Source organism: Pithys albifrons, chromosome 16 (assembly GCF_047495875.1).
Source record: "Pithys albifrons albifrons isolate INPA30051 chromosome 16, PitAlb_v1, whole genome shotgun sequence".
In the NCBI taxonomy this organism is placed as follows: Eukaryota; Metazoa; Chordata; class Aves; order Passeriformes; family Thamnophilidae; genus Pithys; species Pithys albifrons.
In genome coordinates, this window is record NC_092473.1 from 854,895 (window position 1) to 869,004 (window position 14,110).

The 14,110-nt window shown below is 52.4% G+C and overlaps 1 protein-coding gene across 3 annotated transcripts in view; it reads left to right on the forward strand.

Moving 5' to 3' along the window:
* The first annotated feature begins 784 nt into the window (after positions 1 to 784).
* The window catches only part of SEC14L5 (SEC14 like lipid binding 5), a 42,394-nt gene continuing 29,068 nt past the window's right edge, over positions 785 to 14,110 (forward strand). Inside the window, exons 1-3 of one of the 3 annotated variants that reach the window (XM_071571011.1) lie at positions 785 to 835; positions 4,923 to 5,031; positions 6,846 to 6,921. In XM_071571011.1, the coding sequence (XP_071427112.1) occupies positions 6,859 to 6,921 (63 nt within the window). In that variant the 5' untranslated portion in view covers positions 785 to 835; positions 4,923 to 5,031; positions 6,846 to 6,858. The other 2 variants (XM_071571013.1, XM_071571012.1) reach the window with 2 other exon arrangements.

A 14,110-nucleotide genomic window follows, 5' to 3' on the forward strand; every position in this document is an offset into this window, starting at 1 on the left:
AAGACCTCCGAGACCATCAAGTCCAACCCTTGGTCCAACTCCAGTCCCTTTACCAGATCATGGCACTCAGTGCCACGGCCAAGCTCAGCTGAAAAACCTCCAGGGATGGGGAATCCACCCCCTCTCTGGGCAGCCCATTCCAATGCCTGAGCACTCTCTCTGCAAAGAATTTGTTTCTGATCTCCAACTTCAATTTCCCCTGGCAGAGCTTGAGCCCATCGTGCCCCCTTGTCCTATTGCTGAGTGCCTGGGAGAAGAGACCAACCCCCACCTGGCCAGAACTTCCCTTCAGGCAGTTCCAGACAGTGCTGAGGTCACCTCTGAGCCTCCTCTTCTCACACACATCCCTTGTTATTGTCCCTTATGGGAGACTTGGAGATGAGTCCAGCTCTGGGGTCCTCAGCACAGGAAGTACGTGGAGCTGCTGGAGCAAGCCCAGAGAGGCCATAGAGATGCTCCAGGGCTGGAGCTCCCCTGCTCTGGAGCCAGGCTGGGAGAGCTGGGGGTGTTCACCCGGAGAGGAGAAGGCTCTGGGAGACCTGAGAGCCCCTTGCAGTGCCTAAAGGGGCTCCAGGAGAGCTGGAGAGGGACTTGGGACAAGGGATGGAGGGACAGGACACATGGAATGGCTCACGCACACCGGGAGGGGGGACGGGGCGGGGGGGGGGCACGGGCAGGACCCGCCCCCGCGCACGTGCGCGGGGGCGGGTCCTGCCCGTGTTCCCCCCTCCCCCTCCCGCAGCACAATGGACAGCGCCGGGGGCGGGGCCTGCGGGGCGGGGAGGGAACGGAGAAGGGAGCGGGGCGGGAGCGCCGGGAGAGCCGGGAGGGAGCGGTGAGAGAGGGACGGGACCGGGACCGAGTGAAAGGAGGGAGGTGCGGGATGTGGAATGTGGGATATGGGGTGTGGGATGTGAGATATGGGGGGGGGATGCGGGGTGGGGGATGTGGGATATGGGGTGCGGGGTGTGCGGTGTGCGGTGTGCGGTGCGGGATGAGCGATATGGGATGCGAGGTATGAGGTGCGGAATGTGTGGTGCGGGATGTGTGGTGCGGGATACGAAATGTGGGATGAGGGTTATGGGGTGCCGGATGTGCGGTGTGCGGTGCGGGATGCGACATGTGCGGTGTGGGGTGTGCGGTGCGGGATGCGGGGTGTGCGGGGTGGGGTGTGGGATGTGCGGGGTGGGGTGTGCGGGGTGGGGTGTGCGGTGCGGGGTACGGGATGTGCGGTGCGGGATGCGGGGTGTGCGGGGTGGGGTGTGCGGTGCGGGGTACGGGATGTGCGGTGTGGGGTGCGGGGTGTGCGGTGCGGGGTGGGGTGTGGAATATGGAGTGCGGGGTACGGGATGTGCGGTGTGGGGTGCGGGGTGTGCGGTGTGGGGTGCGGGGTGTGCGGGGTGTGCGGTGCGGGGTGGGGTGTGGGATATGGAGTGCGGGGTGCGGGATGTGGGGGGTGTGGGGTGTGCGGTGCAGGGTGCGGGATGGGTGGGGTGCGGGGTGTGCGGTGCGGGAAGTGCGGTGCGGGATAAGGGCTGTGCCGTGCGGGATGCGGGGTGTGCGGTGTGGGGTGTGGGATGTGCGGGACGCGGGGTGTGCGGGGTGCAGGGTGTGGGATGTGCGGGGTGTGCGGGATGTGGGATGCGGGGTAGGGGATGTGGGATATGGGATACGGGGTGTGGGGTGTGGGGTGTGCGGTGCAGGGTGCGGTGCGGGATAAGGACTGTGCCGTGCGGGACGCGGGGTGTGCGGGGTGGGGTGTGGGATGTGCGGGGTGTGCGGTGTGGGGTGTGGGATGTGCGGGGTGTGCGGGGTGCGGGGTGTGCGGGGTGGGGTGTGGGATGTGCGGGGTGCGGGGTGTGCGGGGTGGGGTGTGGGATGTGCGGGCTGCGGGGTGTGCGGGGTGGGGTGTGGGATGTGCGGGGTGCGGGGTGTGCGGGGTGGGGTGTGGGATGTGCGGGGTGCGGGGTGTGCGGGGTGGGGTGCCGGAGCCCCCGCGGGTCCCTCGGGTTAGTGTGCGGGCACACGGAGGGAGCGCTGCGGGCCGGGGGGCTCTGCCCGCCCCGGGCCGGGCCGGTGCGTGAGGCGGCGCCGGGACCCGCCATCGCTCGGCCACGGGAAGCCGAGAGGGAAGTTCCAGTAATCCTCGGGGATCGGGGAGGGAGCCGGTGCAGACCCGCGCGGGGGGCTCGGTCGCTTCGGGTCTGCTGAAAAAGAACAGCCGGGTGGGAGTTGTGAGGGTCGTGTCCTGCTCGGAGGCGGCGGGATGGGCGATGGAGCGGGGCGGGCTGAGCCCCGGAGCGGGCTGGGAGCGGGACCGGCCCGGAGAGCCGGGAACAGCGTCTGCCGAGCTCCCCACGGGGCCTGGGGTTCAGAAAATATACCCTAAAACTTGCCCCGAAGTGTCTATAAACTCAAAAGGTGACCCGGGCACGTGGCTGTGAAATGCACCAAGAGATTTTAGAGGGTGCCCAGAGAAGCTGTGGCTGCCCCATCCCTGGAAGTGTCCAAGGCCAGGTTGGACAGGGCTTGGAGCAACCTGGGAGAGTGGAAGGTGTCCCTGTCCATGGCAGGGGGTGGGATTAGATGGGCTCTAAGGTCCCTTCTAAACCAGTCTGTGATTCTCTGTTTTTAGCCCAGCTTCTCATTAGACCGAGTGTGTTCACCGGGTCACTTGGCTTAACTCCTCCAAGTGGTAAAATCTGCTTGTACATTGTGAGAAGGGGTTTGTGTTGATGGCACTGCTGATCGAGTTGGGATAATGAGAGCCTGTGTTCAAGGGAAATACAGCTGAAAACTTCAGTCAAGGCAGGCTGAAACAGTTTAATGCCAGTGCTTTGTTGCACTGTCAGGTGACCTGCTGCCTGGATCTACTCTTGTTTTATGTGATAAGCTGAAGGCTGGGGTGCTCAGCACAAGAAAGATGTGGACCTGCTAGAGCAAGTCCAGAGGAAGCCATGGAGATGCTCTCAGGGCTGGAACAAAGATGGACTTTAAGGTCCTCCCAATGCAAAGCACTCTGTGATTCCATGTCTCCGTTCTTAACTTGTATTTGAGTATTGACCTATTGCCTCTAGTGTGGGTGGATAAAATGGTGTGGTGTGACTTTCTGTGGAATAGTGAGGTGAGAAATGAGGGGCTTTCCTTCAGGAATGCTGATCTCCTGCTGAGGGCTGGCAAATGTCACGGATTTAGTGTGTTGCTGTGCATAGAAGTTCCACGGTGATTCTTAGGGGAGAAAATTAACTTAGGAGATGAAGGTGTGGAATTATTTGGCACGGAGCTTGTTTTGATACATGGAAGAGAAACAGCTCTGCCAGGCTTTGCGAGCAGAGTGCTGCTCTGTTTTCTTCTTCCCCTCAGCCAAAAGGACCCTTTTGTGTGGTAAAGACTGTGTGAATGTTTTTGTTTGAATGTTTGTGTTGCCTGTTGATGATTATGATCCATAGCAGAATTCCAGGCCCCTCTGCCAGGGGTACAGAGCAGTGCCCAGGCTCCACTGCTTCATCCCTGCTCTGCAGGTATTTCTCAGGGGTGAGATCAAGTCCTGCCTGAGCAGATACCTGCTTTGGAAAGACAGAAAAGGCTTACTCAGGCTCCATTCCACCCTGAGCCTTCCTTATACCAAGCTTCAAAAGACTTGTTTTTAAGTTTATAGGTGAAAAAGCTCTAATAAATATCCTGTAGCTTGATACTGTCTTATTATTATGTGTAAAAAGCATCAATTTCTAAATCATGAGTCACTAAGTGAAAGGCATTTCAGGCAGAGGAAATGTCACACTCTCCACCTCTCTCCAGAAGGAGGGAGGAAGGATTACAACCCTGTAGAGTCCCCCTTTTCTAAGTGGAAATATCAGCTTAGCTGGGTGCCACAGCTGGTGTCGTGTTTATTTGAGGAAGTCTGGAATTCTGCTATTTTCAGCAGTTCTTTGTCGAAAACAACGAAAAACCCCCCACAGAAACCTGCTCAGTTGTTCTGTTCCATCTGAAAAGAAGCCACCACAGGTGGGAGAAGTTCCCAAAGTCACTTGCTGCCCAGCTCCCCCATCCAACAGGCAGCTCAACATGAAACGAGCTGACTGAGTTCTGTGCCTGGATGACAAGCAGGGCTGGGGGGCTTTGATTTGGGGCTTGTTGTGCATTTAATCTACAATGTCTTGGCTCGGGGGGGAGTTGCTGTGTGGGCTGTAGCGAAAGGCGGCCGTGGGGAGCTGAGGCTCTTGGATCTCTGTGCTGTGGGCACTGCTGTGAGTGTGTGAAATGTGGTGGCTGCTGCTGTTTTCTGGGTTCAGGTGTGCAACAATGGAACTATTCTTAACATATAATTGGGGTGGTTGAAGTTGTTACTGTTGGGATGGTTATTGTCTGCTAGATCTGTTGCTTCAGTGTATTGACAGCTCCAGCCTCTCTGAATTCTTACCAACCACTCTGGGCTTGGCCAGCTGGAACTGAGCTCTTCCCTGGTGTTACCCATGGATGCTCCAGCTGTGCCTCCAGCTGTGAGCTGGGGTTTCTAAGTGGTCATGCTGCAGTTTAGTGGGTCACTGCTCTCCACCTGAGCTGTTTCTCCTATTATTGTTTTTTAGCCAGATGCAAATAGGAAGTCAGGCTGGGAACTGTGGAGCTGGAATTGGGTTTGGGTGGATGTTTAAGGAGCAGACACACTCTATGGTTGTGTCATTTCTTTCTGGTTTTCTTTACAAGGGGGTTGAACATATCTGTTTGTATTTTGAGTGGAAGACATGAGATGACTTTAGAAATGCCTTTGGTGTTAAAGCCCTGGGAGGATGCATATTTTGAGGTAATCCAGCCCAGTGGTAACACGTGGGAGTCTTTGTCCTTATCAGTGCTAGTCCTCATCTGTAGCTTGGTGTGCTGAGTGCCCACCTTTCACTGCCTTTTCTGTTGTTTCTTTTTCTCAGGAATTCTAGCAGGAGTCCCTCACGCTTTGAGGAGCAGAATGACTGTCTCACAGCTTTCTTTTGAGGAGAGGGCATAGAAGGTCTGCTGCCACTGCACTCCCCCCCTGAGGTATGAAGGGTTTCTAGGGCAGGTGTGAGTTACCAGCTGTCTTTTTTGCAGCTCCCTGTGGATATAATAGTCACTGCCTTTTTCTCAACCTTCCTTCAGCTGGAGAAGTAGAAGGCAATAAACCTGTGGCAGTAGGTACAGCAGCTGCCAGGGAGCAGGGGATATGTCCAGGCAGCATCGTGAAGGCTGCTGAGCTGCAGCTTGTGCCATCCCGCTGTTCTGTGACTTCATTTCTGGGCTGTGGGTGATTCCAGACTGACTGCTCTGTCCTCAGACTTGCTGTGTGGAGGTCCCTGACCCTCCCCTGCAGAGCTGCAGGTGTTCCTGGTGTAGCAGGCAGGGTCAGAAGACCCCAGCTAAATAGCTCCCTGAGGCTGCTGGTGCTCTATTTGTGCTCAGGGGGAAGGTTCCCACCGGCCTAATCATGTTACAGGGTTGCCCTCCAAGGTGCCCGGTGCCTCCTGGCTCGGGTGTCCGATACCCGATCACAGCCCAGCTCGGCCCTGCCCCGCTCCTGCACTGGGGCTTGGGTGCTCTGCCCCTGAGTTCTCTCTGCACTGACTGGCTCAGCACCAGTGCAACTGGCTTATAGCACCAGTTAAACCTCAGAGATCCAGCAAGTCCTGGTCTGTGCTCCTTGGATAACGTGAGGATCTGCAGAGGAACTGTCTGCTTGTGCCACCCTATTTCTACAAATGTTCCCCGTTCTCAGGTACTCAAACTTTTCAAAGTCCTTTTCCCCCTCTCCCTTACTTAGATTTTCAGCAGTCTTTGAGGGAGAATCTATTGCTCTTTTCATCTTAATCCATGTTTTAGCTCTGGTTTTGGGCTTAAAATGTCAAGGATAAGTTGTCTGACTGCTCTGACTGTTGAGTTCAGTGCCACACTGCGTCACGTTGCCGAGGGCTGTGTCTGCTCAGCAGTGGAATCTGAGTGGGGTAGAATCAGCTCAGCGTCCAACCAGCCATCCAGCCTTTTGTATTCCTCATGCTTGTAGATGGTACGAGAGGGAGCAATACAAAGGAATTCCTAAAGGATTTGCAGAAAGCAGCTTAATAACCTTTTTTTAAATGGTTTATGTGCTTCCTTGAGATGCTGGTTACTGATGCATATTTGAGGGTTAAAACCCTGGCAAGAGAGTCTGAGGGAGGAATCCTGATGAGAACAGTGAGAGGTGGCTGGGAGCAGTGAAATGCTGAGGACTGAATTCTTCCCATTGCCTGCAGTTCTTGCCTCAGTTCGGCTGGAACAGTGGGCATCCAGGCAGTGGGATGTGATTGCCAGCTTAGCATCAGGCATGTTCTTTCAGCAGGCTGTTTCCTTTTCCTCCCTTTCAGTGGGCTAAAACAACTCAATGCCACTGGGTGCACAAATGCATTTAAAACACCGAGATTTGGGAAGCTGAGGAAACGTTTAACAAGGAAGATTTTGCCTAATGATTATAAATGTAATGTAGGAAAAGAGGATAGGGGGAAAAATCACCATGTAAGCTTTGTAAGACTCCTAAGAGAGACTCCTCCCCCAGAGTATGAGTGATTCTGGCTTACATCTCTGTTTCGTGCTTTAATTATTGTGAGTTGTTGGATCTCTAAGTTGTTGGCAAACAGCACAGGATGGTGCTGGACACAGCCCTGGCCTGGCACTGCAGGAACCTGTCTCTTCTGTCTCTGCCACTTACTCCATGAGATATTCTACTTAATATATATCCTCTCTGTTTGTGAACAGAATAAAAACTTCTAGTAAGGTCTGTGAAAATTGCTTAGTATGTATTGTGCTGTTTGGATCTAAAATTTTTTGATTTCTTTCTATTCCAGGTGTGTGGTAAAAATGGTGCAGAAATACCAGTCTCCAGTTCGAGTCTACAAATACCCTTTTGAGCTCGTCATGGCAGTGAGTACCACTCAGCACTTCTGCTGCTCCAGCTGCTGAGGGTGCAGCCTCGGGCCAGGGGGAGGGCTGTGAGCTGGGCTGCATCTCTGGGATCAGTGCAGGAACAGAGGCTCAGCTGTCCTTCAATTTTCCAGGAAAAATAAGAATCAATATCTCAGTATTTTAAGAAAGCTTGTTTAGTTGATAGGAGGGGAAAAACCCAACAAAACCCAACTTTCTGTAACTATTCTTTGACAAGGAAGGATAAAAGTTGTGACATTCAGTCAGGCATGGTTGGTTTGTGGCCAGGTACCCTGTCTGCCTTGTCACTAAATGCCACTTGGTTCAGAGTCTCTCCAGATGTGATCCCAGTCAGCACTGTAGAATGGATGTATCTAGAACTGGATTCTGAATGATACTGAGCTTTTGGATTTGGTTAAAAGCTGGAAATCTTTCTACAAATTCTTTTTTATTTTGCTTCCTTGTCTACTCCGTGATTGCACTGTTGGGAGATCTTTCTCCCAGTTTTGTGATTTCCATGAGGGGCTTGAGGGCTGCAGTTGAAGCTCACTCAGAGGTGATGCAGAAAGCTGTTGTGACCATGACAGCTGCCTTAAGTGATAATCTGGACTCCATCACAACTAGGTGTAAGTCAAATACCCTTCTGAAAGGTTTGCTGTTTGCATTTCAAGGGCAGCCTTGAGCATGTGGGCAAAGTCCCAAGATGCTTATGGAGTCTTACAAGGCTTTGGTTTTTAATCTGTTGGCCATTTCAGTCCCTGAGACTTGGTATTTTGCCACTTTTAGCCTCCCTTGTCCCTTCGGTGCTGAGCAAGGACACCAGTTTCTTTAGTCTGTTAGAGCCCAAGAATGAAGATGGAAAGCTGCAGCCATTGCAGGCAGCTGAAATTCCCATGAGTAGAAGGGAATGTCTACTCTGTGTTCCTCTTGACAATGTTGCCTCTTCTAGATTTCTGGGAAATATATGCCATAAGAGTTGTTTTATCCAAAAAAGCCTTCACTCTTCTATTTCACTAGTTAAAACTGAGGTAGTTTGTTTTTACCTCAGTGTGAATAACACACCCCAAAGGGAGCAGCAGCTGAGAGTTCAATTTGCTGTCTGATCATCCAGATGAACACTTTGTTTGGTGACTGTTGAGCTCCCTCCCAAATCCACACCCCCACCTCCATTTTTTCCCCAAGTCTTACCCAGATTTGCTGTGTCTTTTAACAGCTAAACCAGTACCAGGCCATGGAAGTGCCCTGACCAGTGTGGGGCTGGTGTGTGGTGGTGAAGTTGCCCTGGCTGTATTCTTTGCTCTCAGTGCATCCTGAGTGAGAATCAGACACAGTACTGGTGATGAAGGTACTGGTAGCCTTTGCTCCACGCATACCTCTCCACATTCCTGTTGTCTCTATTAGCAGGATAATCCCACCACCAGATGCTTCTCAATCGATTGGCTGCTAATACAGGAGAACTGCCTTGAGACAAATCCTCTGTAAGCTTGTTAGCACATGCCTAAAGGCCAAGCCCTGATGAGTTTAGTTTTCAAGTGGGTTAGCTTTATTTGCTTTCAGTTTTTCAGCATAACAGGATAAAATTCCATGGGATTTCAGAGCTGGGATTGTGAATGTCATCCTTTAGTTGCTGAGCAAACCTTAGCAAAGTTATTAGTTCTCTTTCTTAAGAAGAAGTTCCATGTCCACAGTCAGCCAGAGGATTGTGCAGTGGAGTAGGGAGCTGACTACAGACCCTTAGTCCCACCCTGCTGCCCTGTGGAAATCATATATTCACAGCAGGATCTGGTACTGGAAAGCAGCATTTCAGTGTGCTGGTGGTCTGTGCAGACTGAGCTGAATGCAGACTGTTCCCACAGTTGGTGTGCTCAGATGGAGCTCCCCTGAGTGAGGAGGCAGCGTGGATCTCCAGAGCTGTCAGGTACCAGCTGTCAGCTGCTGGAAGTGTTGCAGGGAGAGTGGGCGTGTAGTGAAGCTGTTTTGCTCCTCAGCACGTGGTATTGCTGTTAAGCTGCTTCACCATAAATCTGACAGCAGCTTCCTCAGCACTGACTGCTTTCATCTTTTCCCCTCAACTACTCTGTGGGAACCTTTGGAGTGCCGAGGTCTCAGGCTGTGGTAGGAAAGCAGAGGCCACAGTGTTGACCTCAAGACACCCCGAGTTTTACAGATCTCTAGACACAGTTCAGCCTTACATACTTGTGTTTAATTCCTCCTCTGTATAATGGGGAGGGTCACAGCTCATGCCAGCCTAAAGAGACCACAGGAAGTAAGTTAGGAAAAGTGTTTTTCCCTGAGAACCTCCAATGTTTGGACCCCACTATAGAAAACAGTTGTGTGTGCTTTGCTCACATAGGGGAGTCTGAGAAATAGAGTTGTCACGGCCAAATGAGGTGAACAATTCCTTCCTTCCTGACCTGGCCCACAGAAATGGTGCTTCCCATGCCCTTTGTTGAGCCCTGGAACCAGGAACGTGGTTTATCCTCCTTGGACTGTGTGTGAGCTCATCCTCTGCCCAGCTGGGGGCTGTGCTCCACAGACGAGCCCTGCCTTGCTGTTGATGCCTTTGTTACTGTGTGCCAGGGTAATTGTCTCTGCATTTACACTCTGCTCCTCACTAATGCTGCTGCATCATGTGTTTGAGTATTTGCAGGCAGGAGATCTGAGGTATGTCCCAAGTCCTTGGAAGGACATTCCCCTTCTTGCTCCCTTTGCCAATCCTGTGCATCTGGGGGAGATAAAAGGGAATCAGTTTAGCAGGTGTTTTCTGGTCATTTGGGAATTCTGATTTTTTTTCTTTTTTCTTGCTCTCCCTTCCAGAAGAGGTTTAAACAAAGGGTGGTTTTCTCACACCTGTCCAAGTTCACTGTAGTTTCTTTCACCTGCTTTGTTCCTAACTTGGGCTCACAGTAAAGGATCAAAAATAAAATACTCTTCAAATTATAACCAGTGCTGGACGCTTTTATCCCTTACACTTGAAAAGAACCTTGACTTCTGTCATGGTTTTCCTTTCCATTTTATCCTTTTTTTGTGTGTCTCCTTTTAAATGGAGCTGTTCCCTCCAATGGATTGTCCATGCCTCTCTAGGCCTGATCTTGTCTTCCCTTGAATTAGATCAGCAGGTTTGACATTGCATGTCTTCTGATTTTATCTTACAGCCAAGAAAACCTCCAAGTATAAACTTACTTTTCCTTTTTTTTGTGTAGCAGTTGCAGTTAGAAAGCTAAAAGGGTTTTTTATACTAAAATGTTATAGTGAGGGGAAAATCCAGGAGAGGTGCACACGAAGCTCATGAGTGAAAACATACTCTGACAAATATTTGTGAGCCTTCTGTGATGTGTGGGGATGAGAATTTGGTTTGGGTGGGCAAGTCCTTCATGCACATTTGTGTAGAAAACAGAGCTGAGAGAGAGATTGCATATTTAATGTTATTTGCAATGAATTATTAGGTTAGATGAGAGAGCTTTAGCTGGAGGGTTTTAGCTTTGAAAGCAGTAGGGTGTTGTGTTCCCATTATTTTTAGTAGTGCCTCAGCCCTTCATGCTTACAGGTTACATCTGCCATTTTCACACACTTTATAGGATTCACTAAAATTGCTTAGGATGCTCCCTAAAGCTACAGGTCTGCAATAACCTCCCAGGGACCTTATGAGAGTTCTGTACATGATGGAGAATTTGAATTGCTGCACTAGTGGTGTAAATGAGAAACCCCTGACAGCTCTTGGCAGTGGTTTGGTCCTCTTGCCACGTTGACAGCACAGTTTGTGTTCAGCTCCTACTGCTGCTAAGAGTAGTTTATGCTTTCTGCTGCAAGAGAGGGGTCTTTCTGCACTGTCACCTACAGACATGTCGTGGTGTTGGAAAGAGAACGTGGATCAGGTGTTTGGAAGTGTGCAGAGCACCAGCTCTGGCTGTGTGTGCAGCTGGACCCTGAGACAGGGCTGCTGTGGAGCCCCCCATGTGCCTGATGTGAGTCAGTGCTGCTTTCTGCTTGACCTCCTTTCTTGGCTGCCCACGGCGTGTGCTGACACATGTCTGAGCACTGGCAGCCGGGGCTCCTGAGCTGAGCACACACACGGGCAGGGCTGGGCAGCGTTTCCTGCTGGGGGAGTGGAGCTGCCAGGACAGGGGGGTCCTGCTGCTGCTGTGGCACTGCTGGGAGGGGGAGTGGAGCTGCCAGGACAGGGGGGTCCTGCTGTTGTGGTACTGCTGGGAGGGGAAGTGGAGCTGCCAGGACAGGGGGGTGCTGCTGCTGCTGTGGCACTGCTGGGAGGGGGAATGGAGCTGCCAGGACAGGGGGGTGCTGCTGTTGTGGTACTGCTGGGAGGGGGAATGGAGCTGCCAGGACAGAGGGTCCTGCTGCTGCTGTGGCACTGCTGGGAGGGGGAGTGGAGCTGCCAGGACAGAGGGTCCTGCTGCTGTGGCACTGCTGGGAGGGGGAATGGAGCTGCCAGGACAGGGGGGTCCTACTGCTGTGGCACTGCTGGGAGGGGGAATGGAGCTGCCAGGACAGAGGGTCCTGCTGCTGTGGCACTGCTGTGAGAGGGAGTGGAGCTGCCAGGACAGAGGGTCCTGCTGCTGCTGTGGCACTGCTGGGAGGGGGAGGGGAGTGGAGCTGCCAGGACAGGGGGGTCCTACTGCTGCTATGGCACTGCTGGGAGGGGGAGTGGAGCTGCCAGGACAGGGGGGTCCTACTGCTGTGGCACTGCTGGGAGGGGGAATGGAGCTGCCAGGACAGAGGGTCCTGCTGCTGTGGCACTGCTGTGAGAGGGAGTGGAGCTGCCAGGACAGAGGGTCCTGCTGCTGTGGCACTGGGGGTTGGGGGAATGGAGCTGCCAGGACAGAGGGTCCTGCTGCTGCTGTGGCACTGCTGGGAGGGGGAGTGGAGCTGCCAGGACAGAGGGTCCTGCTGCTGCTGTGGCACTGCTGGGAGGGGGAATGGAGCTGCCAGGACAGAGGGGTCCTGCTGATACTGCACTGCTGGGTGGGGTGGGTGGGTGTTTGGGGGGCACGTGTAGGGTGGGGGCAGTTTGTATCTCAGGCATCACTCAGACTCTGATACATAAGTAGCAGCTCACGATTTCCCTGCCTGTGTCTGCAGGTGAAAGTCTGGTCATCTGCTGCCTGCACCTCCAGGCAGCTCCATGGTTCCCTTTTCTGACTGTAATGGGAATTCAGTGTTCATAGAATCCCAGAATGGTCTGGGTTGGAAGGGGCCTTAAAGCCCATCCAGTTCCACCCCTGCCAAGGGCAGGGACACCTTCCACTAGACCAAGTTGCTCCAAGCTCTGTCCAACCTGGCCTTGGACACTTCCAGGAATCCAGGGACAGCCAGAACTTCTCTGCCCAACCTGTGTCAGGGCCTCCACACCCTCATAGGGAAAAATTCCTTCCCAATATCCCATCTAACCCTGCCCTCTGGCAGTGAGAAGCCATTCCCCCTTGACCTGTCACTCCATGCCCTCATCCAAAGTCCCTCTCCAGTTCTTATAAGCCTTCACTGTTCTTTACATTTAGTTGATCTGGACTTCTTTATTTCACAGGTAAGAGAAAATAGGAAATAAAGGTTGTCTAAGTCTGTTTTGGCTCAGTACAGTTTGAGTGTCAGGAGTTCTAACAAGCTGAGTGGCAAATTCAGGCTATAAGCATTGCAGGTTTATTTAGAATCAGAAATTATTTCTCATGGAGTAAGCAGCAGAAATATTCCTTCTCCATCATCCTTACTCTCTCATCCTGCACAGCAGGTCATACCCTACCAAGAGCAAACATCCCTGATGCTGATGTGAGATGTCTTTCTCTCAAGCCCAGCCCTGCTGTAGCAGTGCTGGTGGCTGTCACTGGGTTTGGCAGAGGACACCCTGGGTTTTGACCCCTGCCCCTGAATAATCAGCCCTGACTTGCACTGGTTCTTTGCACAGTGGCAAAGCTGCTTTGCAGACGCTGCTTTTGTTCCTTCACAGCAGCTGAGGATCTGGCCCAGGGTTGCACACGTGAGTCAACCATCCAGTACAGCTAAAATCAAAATGCACCACTTATTTCACAATTATCCCAACATTCTTTTGTGTTAGGAGGCTTGTAGATGCAGACTAATTGAAAACAGCTCCTTGCTGGTTTAGCTGTTGGGTTTAGCTGTTGGGTTTAGCTGCAGGAGAAGAAACTGAATGCTGGAGTCCAGGTCCTGACAGCCAGAATTGCTTTGCAGTCACTTTTGCAAACTTATTTTTATATTTGTGCCATTTCAGCATCCACATGACTTGTGTTAAAGAGGTTAGATTTGAAGTAACTTTATTTAATGACTTCTTCCTGTTGCCTTTAGCAGATTGTGTGTAAAGAGACTGCTTCAATCTTGATCAGTTGGGCGTGCCCTCCTCCCTGATGCTGTGGGGTCTTAAAGGGCTTGATATTCACTGGCTGATGAGAGGATGCTTTTGCAGCAGAACCTCTGAGCCCCTTTTGCTGTTTACCACCCCAGTGTGCACTGGTAACAGGTAAATGGGGTACGAGGGCAGTACAAGGCATGAACACACTGATGTCTGGCAGGGATCAGTCAGCTCTGTGGGTTTGGTTACAGTGACAGTTCAAGATGTGTGTTCACAGCCCAGCCGGGTCTCAAAGGCTGCTGCTGCTGCATCAGTTCTGCACACTGGGTGTCTGGGTCAGCTGCAGTGCCACGTCCTGTCTTGCCTGCAGCACAGATGCACCACAGGATACACCCTGGGGGCTTCCTGTTTGCTGAATTGAAATTCCAGACTGGAATATCCCCATCTGGAGCTCCAAGTTGTTGTCATGTGGTATCATCACAGAGTGGTTTTAAATAAAGAAAAGCAGAATCTTAAAATATTTGATGCTGGCTCACAGCCTCTGCTGTCAAGTGTGAGCTCTGGAACCAGGAGAGCACTTGCTGCAGGGGAATGGAGCAGTTCCTGGCAGCTGTAATTCCTCAGAAGCAGCAGGGATGGCACAGGGGGCTGTGTGGTGGCCAAGAAGGCCAGAGTGGAGCTCTCAGTGCAGCAGTTGCAAGAGTGCCAGGAGAGAGGTTCCTGCAGTGGCCTCTGTGTCCCTGGGTAGCTGCAGGTGACACAAGGTAGAGCTTTGCAGTGTGTATCCAGCATGCCCAGTGCTTGGAAGCTCCTCTGGAGCTGCTGTAATGTGGATAATGGCTTCTACATACTGTCTGGATGGTATTGCTGGGT